The following is a 25292-nucleotide window of genomic DNA, read 5'->3' on the forward strand; positions in this document are numbered from 1 at the left end:
ACAACTTAATCCCTGTTCCCCTTAAAACAGTCATCGGTGCTTTCTGTAATATGCATGTACTTATTTGTACAGTGTAGAATAGGGTTGGAACGGTACATGTATTCGTATTGAACCGAAACTGTACCGGCGTCACGGTTCAGTGCATGAATATACACGGTATAAAAATAAATACATTTTATTATTTTATTTTTATTTATTTTTTGTGGGAGGGGGGAATGTTATTAGTCTTTTTATTATAGGCCTAAGGTTTAAAATGGATTTAAGGGAATAAAGAAAAATAAATGAGAACGTAGTTTTTAAGTAATCAATTTCAATTATTTACAAATAATATTTTATTTTAAAATATGAATACATTTACTCTTATTCGTATGTCTAATATGTAAATATGTAATATTGTCTCTTCACATTCAGTTATTAGTTACGCACTAAATTTGCTGACCAGACCAGAGCCAGTTGTGATTTTGTGCTATTAATAAAAAACAATATTAGAAGAATTAATATTTTCTTCCACATTGCTCAATTAAGTCTATGAGAGTGTTGTAACTGTTTTTCAATGGCTCTGGGCTAGGCAAGCACAACAACAAATAACACGCGTAACAAAAAACACACATGAATATTTTATCTTGTAAGTTATTTTACCAGTACTGCCAAAATGGCAAACAACACTAAATAATAATAATAATAATAATAATTCATTACATTTATATAGCGCTTTTCTAGGCACTCAAAGCGCTTCACATGGAAGGGGGAATCTCCTCAACCACCACCAATGTGCAGCATCCACTTGGATGATGCGACGGCAGCCATAGTGCGCCAGAACGCTCACCACACACCAGCTTACTGGTGGAGAGGAGACAGAGTGATGAAGCCAATCAGTGTATATATATATATATATGGGGATGATTCGGAGGCCATGATGGACAGAGGCCACTGGGCAAATTTGGCCAGGATGCCGGGGTTACACCCCTACTCTTTCGAAAGACATCCTGGGATTTTTAATGACCACAGAGAGTCAGGACCTCGGTTTAACGTCTCATCCGAAGGACGGTGCTCTTTGACAGTATAGTATCCCCGTCACTATACTGGGGCGTTAGGACCCACACAGACCACAGGGTGAGCGCCCCCTGCTGGCCTCACTAACACCTCTTCCAGCAGCAACCTGGTTTTCTCAGAAGGTCTCCCATCCAGGTACTAACCAGGCTCAGCCCTGCTTAGCTTCAGTGGGCAACCAGTCTTGGGCTACAGGGTGATATGGCAGCTGGCTGAATATATTTTTTTAATGGGTTAACTTTTTTTACAATGTGCTGCAATTGTTTCTATTATAATAGGTGAGCATTGAATTTTATTAAAAATATATACTAAGCATTCAGAATCTTTCTGCATTTTTCCATTCTTTTTTGATGACAGTGATGGTTGCCACAGCTTTAGCAGTGTCATTTTGGCAAAGACCCTGGTTACCATGGTACATTTTTGTAGTGGTGTTCATTTTAGTCATGGCGTGGTTTTGGTTAGTAGAACATAATGGAAGTTGTTTCAGGTAAACCAAACGGAATTGCTCCTTTCATCTCACAGAGCCCTCACTTTAATAGAGCTTGAGTAAACATGACAGGAGCCTGAGAACCTGGTTCCTGTAAATAACCCCAGACACCCTTCTCATGGAGATGAGCTGTGAAAGTTGCATTTACCCACTCTGTCAGTGTTCATCTGAATAAATTACACAGCTCAGTAAAGTTCAAGGGCAATATATTAAAATGTTAGCTCTCAGTAATATCCTCTCTCCTGACACCACACACGTTTGTTTCCTTTGGGCTAGAGGAAGACCCGAGGATGAAGACTGTGATTGTGGTGCATGGTGGCGCGTGGGCCATCCCGGATGAGTTAGCCGAAGCATCCGTGGCTGGAGTCAAGAATGCTGTGCGGGCAGGAGATACTGTTCTGAAGAATGGGGGGAGTGCTCTTGATGCTGTAGAAAAAGCTGTGAGGTCTTTGGAAGATGACCCAACGTTTGATGCAGGTACACATATACACACACACTGCCCGGCCCAAAAAAAAATCACTGTTTTGATTTAAAGTTTATGACTGGATCATTATTGCAGTGATTATTATGTTTCTAGCATGATGTGTGGCAACAGTCCTTCTGCCCCTACGGATGGAGTGTGTAGCTTTTCATTTCTTAAACAACCATGTAGGAAGACCATAGACTGTGAGGAAGACGCATCATGGCCATATTCCAGGATGACAATATCAAGATTCATCAGGCTCAAATTGTGAAAGAATGGTTGGAAGGGAGCATGAAGAAAAATGTTCACACGTGAATTGGCACCTCTGGGTCCAGACCTTAAATTCATTGAAAGTCTTTGGGATGTGCTGGAGTAGACTTTACAGAATGCTTGACTCTTGCGTTGTCAATACAAATTCTTGACCAAAAATGCACCTCCTGATGGAAATAACATCACAACATTTATTTCCATCAAGAGGTCCATACATTTTTGGTCACACACACAAACATTTGTAATACTAAGTTTTTCTTTTAATGTTGTTGAAAGAACTCTCTTCTGCTCACCACCAAGGCTGCATTTATTGGATAAAAAATACAGTAAAACAGTAATATTGTGAAATATTATTACAATTTAAAATGTGTTTTCTATTTTATTCAAATGTAATTTATTCCTGTGATGGCAAAGCTGAATTTTCAGCATCATTAATCAAGTCTCAGTGTCACATGATCCTTCAGAAATCATTCTATATGCTGATTTGGTGATATTCATATGTGTGGGATAAGTAAGATTTTAAAAAGATAGTCAAAATAAATAAATAAGAAATTAATACTTTTATACAGCAAGGATGCATTCAATTGATAAAAAGTGACATTAAAGGAGCACTTCACCCATTTCAACATTAATCTTTATTGAAAGTGGGTCATATATGTAGTCGAAATGTAAAAGAAATTTTGAATTTGGTGCCCTCTTGACCGAGAAAAGACAGAAAATAACTTTTGGGCGCATTTGTATGTAAGACAACAACTCCCACAATGCACCACATTGCACAGCTCCGCAAGCCACTCCCACTAATCCAGAACAGCGCAAAGTCGCAAACATCAGAGAAATCACTCTTCAGTCTACAAGGCTAACGTTAGCTGCCACCAGAGTTAGAAATTCATTTCACACAAAATGTATAGCTAGTTAGTTGGCTGTGGCGAGCAGGACGAGGGCGAGCCGAGGCACGTGAGAGGACTGCGCGAGGCCGGTGGCGTGAGTGATAATGAACGACACCTGTGAGACGCACCGGTCTCTCTCGCGTCTCTCACCGAGGAGCGGACGCATAAAACGAGGAGCGACAGGGCAGATCGAGTGAGGAACAGGCCTGATTTTATGGTGTGTTTTGTTTCTGTTGTGTGTGGCCAACAGTGAGGGGCTGCTGGCTTATACTTTTGTTTTGTATTTGTTTATTTTACTATTAAAATGTTTAAATGTTTGCCGGTTCCCGCCTCATTCTTCCCACAACAACGAACCCCGTTACATTGGCAAACTCATTAGCGAATTACTCCTCGTTTGTATTTCTTTCTATATGGTGAATTATTGCATGATACCTGGTTCAGTCAGAACATGCGGTGCGACACGAGGATGGTTCACATCACAACACAAACGTCCGTGTGCTCGTCTGATTCAGAGATTTCGTCCAGGAGAAATTGCCATCGTTGAAATTCTCTGCAGCAGACGGACTCTATCTGTGTCCGTAGCGCACAGCGAGAGCACAGGCACCAGCAGTCCGCCCAGCTCGAGCCAGCCCGGGCTCCTCGTCCGCCTCCTGTTCCTCCATCAGCCTCAGCTGCTCTTCACTATATTGTGGCTTGTATAAATAGTCACGAACATCAGTTTCGAGCAAAAGATTTTCAAAATCCTCGTCTTCCATATCGTGTGTCGTAAATTCAGGCATTATGGTAAATCTAACTCCTTGAGCGCTTGTTAGCTTAGCTTGCTGTCTTCCCAGCAAGATGGCGGATTAATAGTTTAGTTTCTTCAGGTTTAGTCCCACCCACTGATCTGTAATAGGCCGGTGGGGTGAGTGGGTCCCACGCCCTTGAATAATAATGAGCTAAAGGCTGTAGTTTTCTTAATATGCAATGAAATTTATCTTCCGTCCTATCGTGACGCAAAATGACGATATTTACGTCACGATAGGACGGAAGTAAAACACTTAAATCCTTTTTTCTCCCATCTCAGAAAAAAAACAAGTAAAATTCCACCATCATTATAATATATGACTGGGTTTCTAACAATACAAACCTTAATGCAAATGGGTGAAGTGACCCTTTAAAGACATTTGTAATGTTACAAAAGATTTCTATTTCATATAAAAGCTGTTTTTCATTTTCAATTCATCAACAAAAAATCAAATCAGCATATTAGAATGATTTCTTAAGGATCATGTGACACTGAAGACTGGAGGAATGATGCTGAAAATTCAGCTTTGATACCACAGGAGTAAATTACAGATAGGACACAGTTTGAAATCAAAATCAAAATATTTCACAATATTATTTACTGTATTTGTAATCAAATAAATGCAGTATTTGTGAACATAAGAGACTTCTTTCAAAAACATTATTCCAAACATTTGACTGGTAGTGTTTTTGATTAATTTTTTACCTTGATTGACTTTTTCTATTCAAGACTTCAAGCAGAGGAAGTACAGATTCAGTAGTTTCGTGAGAGACTTCATCTAGGCTCTGAATGGGACAGTATTTCAGCACATACCCTTGACACTTTGTTAATGATCATCTCGAGAGTAAGGTGAGAGGTTCTCCAATAATGATCAGATTACAAGGAGGAAAGCGGGGTAAAACAAGACACTTCATTAACACACCCGGCCTGTCGGTGCCAATCTCATTTGTGATGGCTAACTGTCACCATGAGTGAAATGGCTAATCCTCTTCATATCAGAGCTGCACATTCAGCGGCTCATCAGGATCATTTTATACACTGGGGTAGCCAGAGGCACAGTCTGATCAATAGATGACTAATGCAATCCTGTTTAGAGAACTGAGAGCTAGACATAAGAGTGGATACCAGTCTGGAGTATGTCAGGGTGCCATGACAGAGATAACAATAAGATATGTGTGTGAGAATGAGATCATGTTGTATTAAACAGAGGTATCCAATCTTGCTCTTGGAGGGCCACTGTCCTGCAGAGTTCAGCTCCAACCCCAATGAAACACACATACAACAGGTAATAAAGCTCTTCCTGGGCATACTAGAAACTTCTAGGAAGTTGTGTTGAGGCAAGTTGGAGCTAAACTCTGCAGGACAGTGGAAAAAAAACATTCACAAAGTCAAAAGGTTATTTTTTATAAAGATCATACTTAAAGGTGCCCTAGAATGTTTTTTTTTATTATTTTATAATGTTTCCTGGGTTACCCTTATAATGTTAGTATGTTTTTTAGATAAAAAATAATCATAATTTAGAAATAAATGGCATTTTTCCTGCTTTTAGCCTCTGATTTGAACACTCTGTTTGAAGGGGCGTGTCTGCTGTGGGATTCAGTGTAACCGCGGCCACTGCTGTGATTGGCTGACATGCTTGCATATGAAATAGCTACGCATTACATGTGAAACTCTCTCCCGAATACTTTTACTACTGCTATTATACGTTTTTACTATAACAGCTATCGAGATTAACGAATCGTGAGATGTTTTTAAAGTATTTAGATCTATTCCAATCACATAAAATGTTGCCGTGATGAGCATTGAGCAGATGACTGTGTGTTGATCGCGAGAATGAAGATCTAATCATTGCAAAGCAGTTTCTGCACTCTCTCTGCTTTCACCAATGCAAACACGATGATGTAAATACAGTAAGAGCTTCGTTGTGCAGTAACGTGCGTCATTGATTTCATAACGAGTTTGGCAAGTGTCCAGATAAACTCGCGCTGTGTGGAAAGATTGTTCTTTGATCGCTTTCTGTATATAATTTGTTCACAAATTAAATACGATTATTTTCATCCTACTAAAAGAAACGATGTGAAGCTGATATTTTAGTCACTGGCTTGACTTACTGATGCATAAACAGTATTGAACGATTTTGAGAGAAAGATTACCTGTCTGAACTTGAACAATTACTCATCAGAAAGTGTTGCTTGGTAGCTCGATCCGAGGCCAGCTCTGAGGAAACACTCGGTGAAATGTTTGGAAATTTCCAGAGAAAATAAAATTAACCCATTGTTTCTTCAGAGGCCCAGATGAAGGAACTAAAAAATACTTTTGTGTTCATGTGTACATCCACACTGAGCAACAGCCATGCTTCGGCTGCGCAGTTATTCCACCTGGCATTGAGGGCTGGCATTATGCAAATATTTGGAGGCGTACATATTAATGATCCCGACTATTGCGTCACAGTCGGTATTGTGTGGAGAACCGACCGTTTTTCAGGGGTGTTTTTCATAAACGTGAATTAAATGAGAACGCGAAAACAGTCCAGTTTGAAATTCACTCTATGTCATGTCCATGCACTGAACTCTTGTTATTTGACTATACCAAGGTAAATTCAATTTTGAACTATAGGTCACCTTTAATATTTTCTTTAGACAAATATCAATTTTTTTAGACCAAAAATGTTATTTAATGTAGGTCAATATAATATTTTCCTTGGCTTTTAAAAAAATATTTTCTCCATAAACAAATGCTAAATCACCTTAAAGGGGAGATATCATGAAAATCTGACTTTTTAAGTGCTATAATTGGGTCCCCTGTGCATCTACCAACCCAGAAAACGTGAAAAGTGACAACCCACTGAACCCAGTGACTTTGTTTTGGTAAGCCTTTCTCTGCAAGCATGTCAAAAAATAAGCCGATCAGATTTCGCTCCCCTTCTGACGTAGGAAGATAGTCTATCTATCTATCTATCTATCTATCTATCTATCTATCTATCTATCTATCTATCTATCTATCTATCTATCTATCTATCTATCTATCTTTCTTTACGGGAAATGTGGTCTTTTCAGACATGTGGACTTCATAATGGGACTGTAAAATGTTTCATTTGCAGGTCATGGTGCAGTGCTGAATATTGATGGAGAGGTGGAGCTGGACAGTATCATCATGGATGGGGAAACACTTGCCGCTGGAGCTGTGGCCTGTGTTAGAAACATTGCTAATCCTGTTAGTCTTGCTCGTGCTGTGATGGAAAAGGTATGTTTTCTTCTCAAAATGCTTCGCTTCACAATTTGTCATCAACTATTACAGCAAATTTGAGTACAGTGTTCTCTCTGGTGAATATCTCTCCTCCAACCCATTTAATTCAAGCCATTTTTCTGTATACAAAAGTGAATATTTTACTGATGTGTTATGTGCACTAAAAAGAGTAGGGGATATGATACAAAAACTGAATTCCACACACAATTTACATACATTCAATACTTTTCTATAAACGGCACTGCAATACATAAATTCAAATTCAACAACCATTTCTCAATCATAAAGGCTTGTTTCATTTCATTTTTTCCGTCATAAAGACTCGTCCAACTCACTAATTTTCCAGTGTAAGAGAATATCACATAGTTGCTATAAAATATGTCCGGTATACGTCTAAAATTGGTATTCAAAATTGTTAATGTTAAGGAAATGAATCTGAGAGCTAGTTTTTAATGCCTGCCCTTATCAAGGAGGTCTATATGTGGATCACTTTGAAGACTATTGTAAAACCCAGAATTGGGCGATTTGAATTGGTCCCATTTTTTTATATTCTTGTAAAAGGATTTAAATGACCAAAAAAAAAATTAGCCATTGTGTTGACTTCAAAGGTGAAATTATATGACACCGTAAATTCAGGATTTTCCAATGACTGCAAAGCTTTAATTTGTCATTTCATCAGCAGCTTTGTAATGACAGGTTCAAAGGGAAATGCATGCTAGCTGATTTTCAGATTGATTTCAATCAGTGCTCTTTGTAATGACATAGTAGTCTTATACAATGATTTATCACATGTCTAAAAGACAAAAGCCTAGCCAGTATTTTCTACTTATTTCTCAGGTTTAGAAGGTAGGTTTATTTTTAAAAATGAATGTAGGCACAAACCTTAAAATCTTAGCTACAAACATATATATCCTATATTAAACATTAAATAACTATTATTGCCCAAATAAGGTATAGGTTATTGAACATTAACCTACTATATATGGGGCAAGTTATCACATTGAAATCGACATCCAACAATCCATTCAATTTCTGATGGACAAAATCAGGTCCCGGCTGCATTTTTTCTTGTTCGAGAAGCTGTTTTACATCTATCGAAATAGACGATCACAACTTCCGCCCAATGCCGAATTTAGTCCTGACCACATCAATAGGCATACTTTACCGGCCAAAAGTTGACTACAACCTTAATACAGATATGAGCAAGATACCTTTATTCACTATGTTTTAAGATCAGCTTAAGAGAGAAAGCAAACTACAGTAAAACATAAATGGCGATTAGCAACGTTAGCCATTTTAGACTTCCACCAGATTTAGCTGAATTAAGGACTGTTCACATTTATAACTATAAAGATAATGGTATATAATGATGATAACTATATTAGCATGCACACCAACAGATGATAATGTTCAGTTTATTATAAGCGCACACTGATTGGATTCTGATTGGCTGTTAATATTTGTATCCTTCATCAACTAGGAAAAAAAAACGATTCCAACAATATTGTTCCACTGTGTGGAAATTGCTATAGCTGTGGTGTGGACTTCTTTATTCGCATACAATTAGAACATTTATTAAAACTTTATAGTAAAAAATGATTGTTAGTTATAATTCTTGGTGTTAAAGTAGGCATTAAATGAAAGTTGTGATTGTCTTACCTACTGTAACGTATATCCGAGTAAGACTAGTGATGTTAGGTCTGACACCGACGCTCCGAAGCTCGCTTCAAACTCGATCGGTCCTTGCAATGAACCACTAGGCTTGTTTGAGATGAGCAAAATCTGCGCAGAACCGATCACCGGTGATCAGCGCGAGATGCATGCCGGTTAGAAATGTGTCCGAGTGCGGTCCGCCTTGCTCTGATGTCATGCCGACGTATGTCAAAAAACTCTCGCGACTGCAAGGCGCACGTGTCGGATTCTGCAGTCGCGCGCAGTTGCTCTCCACCGACTGCGCTGATCAAAAGCATGATGGGAAACGACTTGCTGACGGCACAGCTTAATGCTCATTGGTTTAAACAACCGTGATGTATTGTTCTCTTTTAAAATGTTTGATTTTAAAACTCTGACATCATGTTTTATGTGTATAAATTATGTGTGGATATTCCAGAACTCTCTGACAGTGCGATCTATGTGATGTAGCCTAATTTTATTTTTTTAATAAAAACACATGTCTGTATTAAAGAAAAAAATATTGATAAACACGTAGGCCTATTTAAAATGGAATTAAATAAGTACTTTGGGTGTCTTGTTCATTATATTTTCATATAAAAGCAACAAAACTTAAATTACATCCACTTTATTAGCAACACCATGCACGAGCGTGAATCCCGTGAATCCCGCGATATCCACCTTTGATCTCACAGGTGTCTGATCCACTGCGAGAAGCGAGATCTGTCCGGCTTGCCAGCGCTTTTTTCACTCCTCCCCTCACTGCAGCCGCCTACTCTCGCATACATTTCAGGCGAGGCAAGGCGCATCTCAAACAAGCCTACTGCTTCGGAGCTTGTATCATTACGTCACTAGTCACGTGAAAATGACGTCTGAAGCAAACACACTGCTTCACTCCTGTAGTGAACCACCTGACTGCTTTGACAGCCCGATCCAGTGTTGACAGATTTGAAACCTGGCGGCTGTATTTCTTATAAAAGTGAAGCCAAACCATGGCAACACCGTGGGTTGTAGTAGTCAGTGTTTGAATTGGCGTTATTGTTGTTGAGAGTGGATTTTATTTTTTATTATTAATTAGAGAACATATGAACATTGTTACATAAAAACATGCATCAAAGACAGAAACTTCAAAAACCCTCTGCTACATTATACAAGTACAACCAGTTACACAAGCACCTCCTTTTCAACATACAAAAATATCAGTCCCACCAGTTAAGTTATAGAGTTCTGCTTCCTACAGCTAAACAAGATAAAGCTTTCACACATGATGCTGCCCTGCTAAAAAAAACTATAGAAAACATTACAGAAATTCTATTGGATTTAATGGTTTACATTATGGAATTTTATTGGTTTTCATAGGAATTTTATTGGTTGTAATGGGAATTATAGTGGTCTCTGTGGGTCTCTACTGATATGTGTTGGGTTATATTGGTAGGGGCATTAAATCCTAATGGAATTTGTCCCAAACACACTACAAAAAAAAGAAATTATTTTATTTTTTTTATATTTATTTTTATTATATTTTATTCTATTATCATTTTAATAGAAACCATTAGAATTTCTGTGATGGTTTCCAACTTTTTTTAAGCTGGTCTGATCTTCTGTCTTTGTCTAAAGAAATAATTACACACACACATTATGCTTAATGTTTTATTATCAAGGTGAACACATGAAATTCATCAGTATCTGTAAAATTCACCTACATAAATGAGTTTCACAGCACTAACACTGTTTCAGCTTTGATCGCCTCGGTAAACACGTAATAAACGGGGCGTTAAAGTAACAACAGGTAACTTTTCAACCTTCATAATATATTTCCAAGTCTCTTGTGATGGTACATCGACTTACAATAGGTTGAATGACACGTCTGCCATAGCCTGACGGGGTCTGTAGCGTTTTTAATCGTACTTTTAAACTTCGGGTTTCGGGTAGTAACCGGCGAACAAAGAGAACTACAAAATTCGACTGCTTTACGGCATATACGTCACTTCCACCACCACCCCCACTTCCTTAAAATCGGACTTGCGAGCCAAATGTTATAGTCATGGGCGAAGCAGCACAGAAAAACAAGAAAGCAAAGGTTTTATCGGAGCAAAGCAAAAAGAGAAAGTGATCGCGTTAAAGGCAGAACGAGGATCAACATTGCAGAGCTGCCAACTCACGCATTGGCCGTGAGACACCCGCATTTGATTGGTTTCACACGCTCACACGTACGCCACACCCCCGGTTTCTCACGCTAAATTGTCAACCCGGTCGGTCAAATCCCTGAAAGATGAGTTTATCTATAGATCTACCTGTTGAGCCACTCGTGATCGACAAGTTATACCGCAAATTAGTTCAAATCTCCCGGAATCTAGAGCGAGCGCGCACGCGAGACAGAGACTGTGCTCCAACGCGCGCGGACGGCAGAGAGAGAAAGCGAGCGAGAGACCTTGCGTGTGCAGGGAGCATCGAACGCCCCATCGAAAAAAGAATGCCTCTCTCTAACCTTTCTAATTCGCTAGAGTAGTAGCGAATTATCAATCTGGTAGCTAGTAAACGATATTCTAGTTTTTGATGGTTAGCTATCGCTAGTATTCTCGTTCTGATTTGAACTTTGCAATCGATGAAATGCAAATAGCAAATGTTTGACCTAAAAAGTGTAGTCTACTCAACATGTACAAAGAAAGGAGGAAGATTATTAATAAAATCATATTTTAGAATACCTAACATGTCTGTGATATTTGTTTATTTGTCTTGCCTCAAGCTATAATGCAAATCGATTTGTAAAATTTGCAGATTCATTTATGGTAGCTTGATATTATAATATTGACGATATATGGTTATTATCAACCACTCAAACATTGCATTGAAGTATCATATAGATCCAGTAAAACGGTAACCAATAGACTAGGCTACTATAATGACGCTGGCTTGTAAACGTGAGCATCGCGATCATTTGTCGTTAGAAAAAAAATAAAAACCCATGAAATTATATTCATATGACATGCTGAAATATATGCCACTGTACCTGGGATGAAGACATTTCACACGCGACGCAAGCAGAACACCTGCATGTGACCTCCTCCTACAGTGTTCAGGGCTATCCTGGTTGTCAACAATTGCACGTGCATGTAGGATGACAGAGTTTACGACAGTAGTAGAGGACAATACTGTTTCCCAACTGTAGGGGGAGCCCGAGAGCAAAAAAACGACCTGTTGTTACTTTAACATATAAGCCTACTGGCATTTTATGGTTGTCAGCTTTGTTGCATTACATTTACTTCACCAGGAGATGGTGCTGCAATTTCTCTCTGAATGAAGCTTCGAGTAATGAACCATTTTCGACACAATTGTATCAGAAAGCAATAATGCTTCGAAACGCTTCATTTGGCCATCACTAAGTAAGACGGCTTTTCCAACGAGAAAAAATGTAGGGCGGACTTGATTTTGTCCATCGGCTTTGATCATTGGATGGTTGTGGTTTGCTAGTGACAGGTTGTCCCGCCCTCACGCCAGTAAACACATCATCAGTAAAAAGATGACTTTGCATGAATTTAAAAAATAATAATGATGTGCACGGATAAATCATTTATAGTTGTCACGATGTGGGTTTGTCTTGTCATGTTTAGTGGTTCCCTGTCTTGTCCATTAGTTATCCCAGGTGTTTCTTGTTAACCACGCCCCCTTGTTATCCTGTCTAGCTCGTTTGTCCCTGATTATTTAAGCCCTGTGTTTCTGCCCTGTCTTTGTGAGTTGTTGAATGTATGTTCTGTTCCAGGATTAACGTGAGTGTTGGTCGTTCCTGTGTAAAGATTCCTGTTCCAAGTTCTGAGTCTCTGTTTAAGTTTATAGTTTAAATAAAGCGTGTACACTGCGTTTGGATCCAGCCTCCTGCCTTCACCGCATCACGTTACAGTTCATCACAATAGTAGGCTAAATACTGAAATATAAAAAAAAATGTTTTTAATTATTATTATTTTGTCCATTTTGATTTCATGGTGACTTAAAGGAACACGCCGACTTTTTGGGACTTTAGCTTATTCACCATATCCCCCAGAGTTAGATAAGTCCATACCCTTCTCATCTCCGTGCGTGCCGTAACTCTGTCTGATGCACCCACCGCTAGCCTAGCTTAGCACAAATACTGGAGGTAAACGGCTCCATCTAGCCTACTGCTCCCAATAAGTGACAAAATAACGGCAACATTTTCCTTTTTACATGTTGTGATTTGTATATTCACAGTGTGTACAAATAACAAGGTCACATGAGACACAGCCATCTTCTAACCGTATACATACTGGGAACTATATTCTCAGAAGGCGAAGCACTGCTACTTCTGCGGAGTGATTTGCTCGCAGCAGCCATGATCACCAGTCCACCATATAGGCAAATGTTGGCGTAATTTTGTCACTTATTGGGAGCAGTAGGCTAGATGGAGCCGTTTACCTCCAGTATTTGTGCTAAGCTAGGCTAGCGGTGGGTGCATCAGACAGAGTTACGGCACGCACGGAAATGAGAAGGGTATGCATGGATTTATCTAACTCTGGGAGATACGGTGAATAAGCTAAAGTCCCAAAAAGTCGGCGTGTTCCTTTAAACAGGCCTTCAGACATCCCGACTGGATTATTATTATTATTATTATTATTAGACTTTATTGTCCACCTTGGTGGAAATTTGTCTTCGACTTCTCCAAACATATATGCATCAGTGACACAACAGTTAAAATGACAAAATACACACAGTTTAAAAGTATGACACTACCACCGTCAACATACAACAACAGAAAATGGAAAGCAGCGCAGCCGATTAGAAGTTATATAAAACACAAAGACGCTTTCAGTTTAAATTAAGTTCCTGTATGGCATGGGGAATAAAGGATCTCTTATAAATGTTCCGGCTCGCCCTTGGGACCCTGAATCTACGGCCAGATGGGAGCAACTCAAACTCTGAGTTGAGTGGGTGTAGGGTGTCGATTATCATGTATTCTCTTTGGGTTTTGTTTCCTCTATGTCCAACGCCTTGCAAGGTGAACTCAGTGAAAGGGAAAATCTCTTGGACATAATAATTATTTGATATAGCATATCTCCTAGCAGCTGTCTATAATCTAAAAGATTATGACTGAAGCTATGTGTTTTCTTTGTGTGGATCATGCAAAAGATTATTACTTGCGCCATCAAGTGGAGCAAAAGCTGCTATAAAACTCGCTGTGAACATGCAAAATGTTTAGCAGAAATCCCCCCCAAAAGGTTGATTGGCTTAACAATAACAACAACAACAAAACTATTTATTTGAGAATGAGGCTGTCACTGAGATCGGTCTGATATCTCGGGTCAGTTATTTCAGAGATATCAGACAGGAGGTAGGATTGTTTTCTGCATACCATTACATAAAGAAATCTCTTACAGCACATTTAACTAACAGCATCAGATTTAAATAATGATCCACACAAAGAAAACACATAGCTTCAGTCATAATCTTTTAGATTATAGACAGCTGCTAGGAGATATGCTATATCAAATAATTATTATGTCCAAGAGATTTTCCCTTTCACTGAGTTCACCTTGCAAGGCGTTGGACATGGAGGAAACAAAACCCAAAGAGAATACATGATAATCGATTAGCCGCAGCACCTGTCTTGACTGCCCCAAAAGACCTTGGCCTTACAGTGGATTGGCACAGATCTCCTTAATAGCCAGTATTAAAAATTCATCAGGTCTTGATCAATGCTGCGATCAAGCTTCACTGACCTCATGCTCTTGCTTTGCAATCTAAAATGCACAGTATTTGACAAAGAAAAATTACATTAATAACGTGTTAATATTTAAAAGTTTCCTAAGTCAGAGTTATGGTTTAATCCATTGTGATGTTTTTCAGAAAGTTACACAGAGAAATAAATTTGTATTATTAGAGACAGCAGGGTATTGTCTCAATATATTATAGCAGTTCCTCATGGAGATGTGCATAGTAAATATGGAAATAATGCAAAAGTGTACAGGTTGTAGTGTAGTCATCATCATATTTTACCATTGGTGCTTATGTGGGAGATTAACACATGATGGCACACCCAAGGAAATCAGAATACAACAGAAAGACTAGAACTGATTTAGTCAGCACAAAGACCTAACCATATCAAAACATGTCACACAATGTCAAACAAGGCTAAACTCAATTTGTATCATGTGCATTAAGGCACTGCTGGACACTTGCTATAGAGATGTTTTGTAGGTCAACCCTAAGGGTAATTTGTCTTGGGTTTCCTCTGGAATACTGATTTTTATACTCAATTATGCCTTCTAAACATGATTTATGAGTAAAATAAGGTGCGTAGTTACATTATATGATGACAAGACTTTGACATGACAGTTACATTATATGACACAATGTTACTTCTTATGACGAGAAGCCCTGTTCTACAACATAAGTCATACCTCAAACATGAATTTTTTATAGCGAACCCATTAATTGAAAAAGCTAGTATGTAAGCTGCTTTCTAAGTCATGACTTATTGAATATTCTTTCGAGGTCCAAGCCTCTATTCCAGTGGTTCTCAACTCTGGCCCTCGAGGTCCACTTTCCTGCAGAGTTTATCTCTAACCCTAATCAAACACACATGAACAAGCTAATCAAGGTCTTCAGGATTACTAGATAGCTACAGGCAGATGAGTTCAGTCAAGGTTTGATCTAAACTCTGCAGGAAAGTGTATCTCAAGAACCCCTGCTCTACTGTGTTTCAACTGAGAATACTAACCCATTAGCTGTTTATGAGCAGAAGCTTTTAAAAACTCATGGCTTCCCCGACACCAAGATTTAAACTATTCATAAAAAATGAAACATTGTCTGTCCAACTGAGATTTAAGTAAGGAGATACTTCAGTAATACAGCACACTGTGAGTGCACATTAGCACCAATTGTTGTATGCTTTTGGGATCCAATGCATCGTTTGGACCCGGAAATGGTGACATGTGATGTCAGACTTAACTGGATTGGTTAAAGTAAACATTTAGACTACTAATTATCTTTTTGAAACCTTTTTTGTGCTTTTTATTCAGACAGATCATGTCATGTTGACAGACAGAGGCGCGAGCATGTTTGCAGAGCGCATTGGTACTCCAGTAGCTCATGATTTGGTGACTGAGCCAGAACGTAAAGAGTGGGAACACAGCAAAAGCTATCAAGCCGGAGTCAAAATGCTCTTCAACGCACAATGGTGGGTAATTTCATGTTTCTTGCCAAATTGAGTCGTTTTTCTCCCTCTTAATGCGCCAAAATGTTTTTAATTTCCTGATTTCTTGACACACTTGATTTCAGAGATTTTGATGACCATATAGTTACAGAGTGGTCACATTAGTACAATTTCAGTGAGATTGCACAGGCAATAAAAGGTCTGTCTGTTTTCCATGGTCAGTAATGTATCGATGAATGAAGCACTGCTCACACAGTCACTTTCAAACCAAAGCAGCTTTCTGTTGGTAATATTTAAATCTATAACATTCTACATAGATAACATTTAAACCTATAACATTTTTATCTCACAATTTTGACTTTTTTTCCGCACAATTGCAAGTTTATATCTCCCAATTCAGACTTTATAACTCACAATTGAGAGTTTCTATCACAAATATGAGAAAAAGTCAGAATTGCAGGAGAATTTGCTGCCACCATATAACACTTCATCATTGTTTGCAAACACCCAAATGATCTATTGACAACAGCATCTTTGGAAAGAAGTGTTTTGTGTGCTTGGAGAGAAAAATAAAATGACTGTTCCTCTCTTGAAAACACTAAAGTCGGCATGAAACGAAAGTTGCAAAAGTCTTTTCTTTCCTATTTTGAAACTGCTTCTCAAACAAGAAAACGTGTAGCTTGGGACTTGATTTTTGTCTAACAGGAGTTGATTGGATCGTTGAGTGACAGGTTGTCCCACATCATCACAGAAGAGATGAGGTGTTGTTGCAGGAAGGAGGGGAAGTTATTAGGATTACAAGGGCATATTAATTTAAAAAATAATGATATGCATGGATACATAATGTATAATAAATCCTGCAATATTCCATGAAAAAATATAAGAATAGTAGATTTTGGTTTCATGGTGACTTTGAATGATGATTCACGAGTTCGCCTGCACATCCAGTCTTAATAGTTAATGGTAAACGAACTTGACTTGCTGTCCAATTTACCAAATTTTGTGACCATTTTGCATGAATATATTGTGGAATGTATACTGTGATAAATCATTATCTACCCTTTTTATTATTTTATTATACTGATTCTACTGATGTCTTGATATACCGTTCGTAATCGTTTAGTTTTAAAGGGACAGTGGTTCTCCTTGGCATTGAGGCCATGAGTTGATAATGGCAGCATATTCTCATGCTGGCCTGCACAGAGCTCAGGTCATTCGCTGAGACCTTCAGGCAGTGCAGATAGAGCTGTGTGGGCTCCAGCAAAGCAGCCTTACCTGCCACCTCCACTTCCCCAGGCTGAGTGTTGAGTAGTAGTGGAGTCAGGGCCATGGCGGGGTGTAACCTCAGCCCCCGAGGGAGTCTGTAAAAATAGTGCTGTGGAGGTGCTAAGTGACAGTTGGCTGAGCTACTGCCTTTCATCCCACCCCGCTGTGGCTTCATTATTGAAAGCCTCCCTCTGCTCGCCCTGTAACACCATCACTGGGCTTTTTAACACACAGGCCCTAGAATTCAATTACCCTCTACCTTTATTTAGGATTACATGGCACACCTCTGCCCTGCTGGTTTGACCAGGCTTTTATAAAACCACAGATGTGCCAATACTTCCTATTCACGCCATGGTGATCACATGGTGGTCACAAATGTAAAAAAAGGTGTCAATTTCTACACTTAAAGGTAGGGTAGGAGAGGCTACTAATAGCAAGCTAGCTTTGAAAACATAATATCCCGTCCTCCCTTCAGAGCTTTCTCCAAAGCAACACCTCCTTCAAAAAAACATTAACGCATTCTGCAAAGTGTCATGAGAGACGGCGTTAAATTACCTCATGTCTCAAAGCACATAACATTACAATATGTAAACAACTTACAGAGCTTTACCTGACTGCTTCAGATTAATTTTGGACGTTGATGTGATGGCATAGAAAAGCAAAATCTGAGTCTGAGGACAGCTCCGAGTAGAACGTCACGACGGGTTGCCATCTTGTAATTATGGTTATGAAATGGCATGAACGCAGCATAAGCTCGTTGTTTTGGTTTGTTAATTTGGCCCCACCCCAAACTCGCGCTATTGGCTGAGCCAGTGTTGCTGTGCTGGGGTGGTAGTGTTCTCATACAAACAGCCTATCATAATGGAGGAATGCAGGTATGACGTCACTTTGTAGGCCAATCGGCAATAGGATTTTCCCATAGGCTTTTGGATTATCGCTAAAAACAAGCTTTGTGATCAACAAAAGTTTATGATGCTTGCATGTGTTGTCCATCAAGATAATTATCACAATGAACACAACTTTTATGAATTTTGAAGCCTATGCAGTCGCCAGAAGTAAAAAGCTAAAGGTAGGCTATAAATGAACTACACCACGGTCCCACAACTTCAACGTCACCATCACTAAGCTTCTAATAACTCTTTCAGTTTTTATCTAAAACATTTTCCCAGAACTTTTGAGTTAGAGTAGTTTATAAGAGCACAATTATAAGCATAACGATGCTGTAAAAGCGGACTGAGCTTACCTTTTCGGCGTGATGACCTTTTAATCTCCTCTGTAGTCCCATTTAGTGTTAGCAACCACCTTTTTCAAGACGCGTAACAGCTTCAAAAAACCACGAGTGGGGTAATATTGATGTATTTTATGTCGTAGAATGAAACGTGAAAGTGTCTTGAGCTTGTGTTGAGCTTGACCTTATTTCAGCCATTTAACCAAAACCCCATTCAAGTGGAACTGGAAGTGCTAAAATGCTAACTCGCTTCCGTGGTTTGGCCTACAAAGTGATGTCATACCTGCACCACTCTATGCCACAGTGTTTTTTGTTTTGTTTTTCATAATCAACATATAATGGCTTACTGATATCTCTGAATATTAACATGGGATAGATAGGAGATAGAATTTTAATATGGAAAAACTGACAAATTTATGGAAGCCCTATTGTATCCCAAAAAAACAATTTCAACTTGCAAATTTGTTTCTCACAATTTTATGTTTATATTTCCCAATGTGATTTTATGTTTCGCAATATGACTTCTCGAATCTTGAAATTGTTGAAATTGATTTTATAACTCACCATATGACTTTATATCACACTGTGAATATTTTTCAACAGCGTGACTGTCTCACGGTGTGACTTTCTTGTTTTAAACATCTAACAATTACCTTTATTTTTTACACTCAGACAGAAACTAGCTTCAATATACAAATGTATTCCGTCATTTTAGTTTTAGTGATTCGTATGTAGAAAATACATTTGCAACAAAAAGTTAAGACAGCCACTTGTTCTTCATAATGAGAACTCTATTGGAACTTTTGTTCCAATACCTGCACACTTCATTAGGCTGTTTATGGATGTGTGAAGATTTACTGCAAAACACTGTGATCACTTTGAAGTGTGAAATACAGTCCACCGTCAAGCTGCTTTTAAAAGCCATTTTCACCTGAACCGATGAGCAAGATCCAGCCATCGCCGGTGATTTAAAAGAGCAATCAAGCGCCTGCCAAAAATGATTGATGCCTCGAATCTGGAGCCTGACAAGTGATTCTTCGCCATCTGCTTCAGACAAATATTCTCCACGAGCACCATGTTTGCTCTCCCATTTCTGGGGAGAACGACATGGAGGCTGTTTTCTTTCATTTCACCTTGAAGCATTGTCCTCCATGTGACTTCAAACTCATAACACACGCTTGTTTTCCACAGCCCTGCTGCCTTAATCAGAGTTTCATGGGATATGAAGCCTGTGAAATACAAGGGCCTCTGTTCATCCCACTTTCTGCATGCTCTCTATTCTATTTCTTTTAAAGTGATCTAGCAGGGAAGACTGATGTGCACATCATAAGAATTTTGTTTTGTTCCGGGTTTTTTTTTTGAAAAAGAAGAAGAATGCATACTTTCTCATGTGTCTACAGAAATATAACGACTGATATAACACTTTCCCAGCAATCTCTCTGAGTGTACTTTGCTAGACTAGCGCCTGTGATTCAGAGTGCCGAAGGGCACTTATTCTCACTCTCTTCCTTTGTTGACAGGCAGATGATGATGATGAGTCATTTTCAGGTGTGCTGGCACTCTTAAAAGCATGTGAGAGATTGTCATTAGCACGCTCCCTTTCAGACATCTCTCACATCACCAGAACAGAACTACATGCATTTTTTTTCATGACTGAAGTTCACATAGGAAACAATAGTAATTGCACAGAGGCTAAATTTAAAAGGGAGGGAGGCGTATGAATGTAGCGTATTAAGTTGAATTCCGGGACAAAAGTCTTTCTGATGAAGAGGAGCTAATAGAGGCACATCTCTGAGTGTGATGCATAATAATGCTCTCTCTTCAAAGCACCTTTTGAAAATACCATGTCTGAAACCATCAAATTAAAGATCTGAGAAAAGAAAATCTCAGAGCTAATCTTTATTATTGAACTTTTTTTGTGTATAATTGTAGGGGCCATGATACTGTTGGAGCGGTGGCTCTGGATTCTTTCGGTAATGTGGCATGCGCTACATCCACTGGAGGAATCAGAAACAAAATGGTGGGAAGAGTTGGAGATTCTCCTATTATAGGTGAGTCCGATCAGAGATAGAGGACAGAGATAATCTCAGTGTCACACCAACATTCATTTTGAAGCAGTGTCTCGATTGAATGAGCCATTTCGGTTTGAAGGTGTCAGCTCTGATCAATACTCAATTGTCAGAGTGTTTTCTCCTGGTAACACACATTAACGTCCGACTCTCTCTGCGCTGCTGTCTTTTCCTGTGCGATAAGGATCTGGTGGATATGCAGACAATAGAAGTGGCGCGGTCTCCTGTACTGGTCATGGAGAGTCTATTCTCAAAGTCACCTTAGCCAGATTAATCCTCTTTCATATGGAGCAAGGTATGAGACTTTTACACTAATCCTGATGAGTGTGTGAGAGTGCATGCGTGCTCGTTTACTTGTAAGGGCTACAAAAGTGTCCATATTTGCTTAATTAATTTTGTGCCTAATCCATTTTGCAAAAGAGAAAATTCAATATGCACTACCTTTCAAAAGCTTGAGGTCAGTGTGATTTAAAAAAAAAAAAAAATGAGAAGTTTTATTCAGTAAGGATAAATTACGTATAATGAACAGTGACAAGAAGGATATGTATAATAATTATACAAAAAAATTATTTCCAATCAAAGAATCCTGAAAAAATGTTTCACGGTTTCCAAAAACAATAAAAGAAAAGTTCTCAACATTGATAAGAGAATTTTTTTTTGAGCACTTCATCAGCGTTAGGATTATTTCTGAATGATCATGTGACACTGAAGACTGGAGTAATGATGCTGAAAATGTAGCTTTGCCATCACAGGAATAAATTACATTTGTTGACAACAGTTATTTGAAATTGTAATATTACTGTTTTACTGTATTTTTGGTCAAATAAAGGAAGTCTTGGTGTGTATATGAGACTTCTTTCAAAAACATGAACAAATCTTACAGACCTCAAACTTTTGAACAGTAAATCATTTTTTTATATGGGTGCTAACATGTCTTTTTCTACCAATTTTAGGTTAATATTTTATATGAATGTAAAAGGGATTGTGTATATTTTAGGTCTTGTAACTAATCAAGTACAGTGTGTCAGCATTTGTAATCTTCACTTATTGTCTTCACTATTTATACTTTTATTAATCCTATTTACAGTGTAATTATACACCTTATCAAGACAGAAGTCACAGAAGCTGTGTGCAAAACAATTGCAAAATAATCATAGCTATTAAAATCAAAATAGGTGTAGATGGAGTTTGTATTGTCACACTTATGTCAATTATAATATTTAAATACTCCAGTCAGATGCCAGGTTAATCATACATAAAATTACAGAAAAAAATCATTATACAACGATGGCAAAATAATTTAAATATTTTTTACTTATTTTGAATGAAAAATCTTTACCCCAGCTATATGTCATTCCCTTTTTTCTTTTTTTTTCTATAATGCAATTTGTTCATATTGTTTTGTCTTGCAAGGTCTCGATCATCTCTACTCCTTTACCCTCACCCACATGTTGCTATTATTATCAGGTTTTTGTATAACCAAGCAGAATGAATGTCCAAACACACAAAAACTGGATGCTGCTGTTGCCAGTCATTTTAATTGGTGTGTGTGTGTGTGTGTGTGTGTGTGTGAGAGAGAGAGAGAGCGAGACAGGAAGGATTGGATGTGCTGCCACAGTAAGCAGATGATAATGAGGTGTGTGTTTGTCTGTGGAAAGAGTGTGAAGGGGTCAGCAGACTATCGTTCGCTTCGGCATTCTGCGGTAATGATACTGCAAGTACAGCCACTCTGTTTATATATTCATTATTTTATCAATTATTAGGCTTGCCATTAGGGTCTTGACTTGTTGTCCAACATTTCTACAACATTTGAAGAACAAGGAGTGAGGTGAATGAGATCTAAAAATATATATTACATTGTACTAACAGTTATTTCTAGTCCATATATAGTAAAAGTAATGTGCTAAATAATAATGCTAGTAAAAATGATATAATATGTTAATACTGTTGCAGTGTTGTTGGAGTCTTGTTGCTAGACTGATGTTTTCTATGTTAGACTTTTTTTACCGCATAGTTGCAACACTAAGACTGATGGAATGAGCAAACCATGAGAGAAACATATATTGTTCACTGTGTGACCTGGACAGGGTCACCAAGGACACATACACTGTGGGTGCAGTGTTTCATTATACGGCACACAGAGATCAAATGCTCTTGATTTAGTTTTTTTCCTGTTCTGCTGGAAAATACCAGGATAATTAGACCACAATGGAAAATGTTGTATTGAAAAAGTCTCCTTTGCGCACCAATGCTACATTTATTTGATTTTTTTTTTTTGTAATATGAAATATTATTACAATTTAAGACAACATTATTCTGTTTTAATATATTTTATAATATTATTTATTCCTGTAAAAAAATAGTTGGTTTAACTTAAAAAAAAAAAAGTTACCTTGTTGTCTTAAAATTTAGTTAAAACTTCAGTTAATACAATGAAGGAGATTGGTTTAATAAACAGAAACTAAAATATTATGATATCTGAACCACACTTAATTATCTAAGTTGATTTGACAAAAGAAAAAAAGTTGTGATAAATCATGAAAATAATTTTTTTACAGTGATGGCAAAGCTGAATTTCCTGCAGCCATTACTCAAAAATCATTCTAATTGATGCTCAGAAACATTTATTTGTATTATCAATATTGAAAACAGTTAATATTGCTCAATATTTTTGTGGAAATCACAATATATATATATTATTTTAGGATTCTTTGATGAATTTATAGAAAGTTCAAATGAAAAGCATTTATTTGAAATATATTTTTTGTAACCATGTGAAAGTCTGTCTTTTTTGAGCAATTTAATGCGTTCTTGCTGAATACAAGTATTGCTCCTTTTTTTCCCAAAACATATTTTACTTACCCCAAACTTTAGAACGGTAGTGTAAGTGTCAGGGAATATAGTCAAACATTACAAGGATGGAAAATAATACATTGTGTATGATAATAGCAGGTGTTAGATTAATAGATGTTCACAGACTTTGGTAACCTTGAAGATTTTACAGTTCATCCTATTAATGCAATTCACATTGTACAACAACATTGACAGAATTAGCTTCTGATGAAGTACAGCTAAAATAAATGTTCAGCTGATGCCAGCTAGATAAACTTACTGCTTACTTTTGTGGAAGAAATGCAATATGTTCTATACAGTATGTTTGGCATGGACTGTGTTGGCAATAGCAAACAGTACTGAGAATGCTTTGATAATGATTAATGCTGAAATGAAACAAATCAGAGATGTTATATTAGAATAGAACAGATTACTGTTAGACATGTTAACTGCTGAGAAAGGAGGAGTGTGTAAAATGTAGGGATATATCATGTTCTTTTTACATTCCAGTCTATAGTGACAACATAACCAATATTATTGAGAACTTGATAATGGCTGTAAAAGAACCACTCAGAAGTGATAACTAATTGGTTTGAATGGTTCACCAACCACTGGGGAGGGTGGGAATATTGGATATGAGATACGGTGCTGATAGTGATAGGAGGTTTTTTCTTATGGGGATAGATTTAGCAAGCAAGTAAAGATTTTTATCTGAAGCCGGGCTAAATGAATAAACACTGTTATTGCACTTCTGACATAAAATCAGACCCTCAGTCACCTCAGTATAAACAAGAAAATAGTATAGATGTTCAGAATAGAAAAACACATCTTAACTCAGTTAATACATTTCACTGTAACTCCCGCTGGTCAAATTGCATTGGTTTTGGACATACATCATTAAATTGATCCTCATAATTACGGTAGATATTTGAAGCATTTGGTATGAGATTGTTTTTCACAATTATCTCCACTAAAGCTGGAAAAACATAGTATTACACATGGCAGGGACATCAACACCAAACAGCCTAAGCTTTCTTCTTTTAAAATCTTAAAGAGAGTGATCATAGGAAAATAAGAGATGAAGAGTATAAATGTGATGTAATGACTTAAATTTGCTGTATTATTATTTTAGTTATCGATGAATGATAAAAAGAGGGGAATTGTGGAAGAAATGTAATATGTTCTATACGTTTGCATTTTCTTATATTCATAGAATCTCAGAAACATTATGGTAATTAGATTAAGATAATAAAAAGAACTGTTATTAACCCTTATGAATGTATGTATGACCTTTGTATACGTGGCTGGACAATAAGAAATGTGTGACTAATGTATGACCGAGACAGAGTGCCTCCTCTCGTGGGTAGCATATAATAAACAAGTCTAACAATGTGTTAGTTATGGCTGAGACATCTTCATTTAGCCTAGAGAAATAACCTTGGGGGAGTCAGGACTATAAAGAAGGAAGGATGCCGTCCTCTCGCTGTCACACTCTGTGTGACTGTACGGCTGCTGGCCTTTTCTTGCAAGAAAATAAACCTCATCAAAGACAATTGGAAATGTTTGTCTCTTGTTCAGTGATACAGAATTTTGTTTTCCACCACACTTTGCTGACGCTGCCTCCTACTTGAGTGTTGTCTTTGTGTGATGCAGGGAAATCCTCCACGGCGGCCGCCGCTGCCTCACTCCAGTACATGTGTGAGAGAGTGAAGGGATGTGGAGGTGCCATTGTTCTGTCCTCCACCGGGGACTGGGCCGCCAGCTTCACCACACCACGCATGGCTTGGGCCTCCATGAAAGAGGACGTCCTGCACTATGGGTTGAATCCGAAAGAAGAGTTTACGGAGATGCCGAAATAATAACGTGTTTTC

The 25292-nt window shown here is 38.0% G+C and overlaps 1 protein-coding gene across 1 annotated transcript; it reads left to right on the forward strand.

The window, feature by feature from the left end:
• Positions 1 to 1804: 1804 nt before the first annotated feature.
• On the forward strand, positions 1805 to 25292 carry si:dkey-103j14.5 (isoaspartyl peptidase/L-asparaginase). Its single transcript, XM_056257184.1, has 6 exons — positions 1805 to 2014; positions 7045 to 7187; positions 15893 to 16050; positions 20453 to 20571; positions 20774 to 20884; positions 25075 to 25292. Exons 1-6 carry the CDS (start codon positions 1828 to 1830, stop codon positions 25278 to 25280), a joined length of 924 nt encoding a protein of 307 aa, XP_056113159.1. The 5' UTR covers positions 1805 to 1827; the 3' UTR covers positions 25281 to 25292.

Source organism: Rhinichthys klamathensis, unplaced genomic scaffold (genome assembly GCF_029890125.1).
Source record: "Rhinichthys klamathensis goyatoka isolate OS25496 unplaced genomic scaffold, OSU_Roscu_1.1 h1tg000135l_1, whole genome shotgun sequence".
In the NCBI taxonomy this organism is placed as follows: domain Eukaryota; kingdom Metazoa; phylum Chordata; class Actinopteri; order Cypriniformes; family Leuciscidae; genus Rhinichthys; species Rhinichthys klamathensis.

Bases quoted from the DNA above. Each gene is read 5' to 3' on its own strand.
- si:dkey-103j14.5 (XM_056257184.1), top strand. From the start codon at position 1,828: ATGAAGACTGTGATTGTGGTGCATGGTGGCGCGTGGGCCATCCCGGAT. The intron at 7,188-15,892 runs GTATGTTTTCTT...CTTTTTATTCAG, and splicing joins CTCGTGCTGTGATGGAAAAG to ACAGATCATGTCATGTTGAC. The intron at 16,051-20,452 runs GTGGGTAATTTC...GTATAATTGTAG, and splicing joins ATGCTCTTCAACGCACAATG to GGGCCATGATACTGTTGGAG.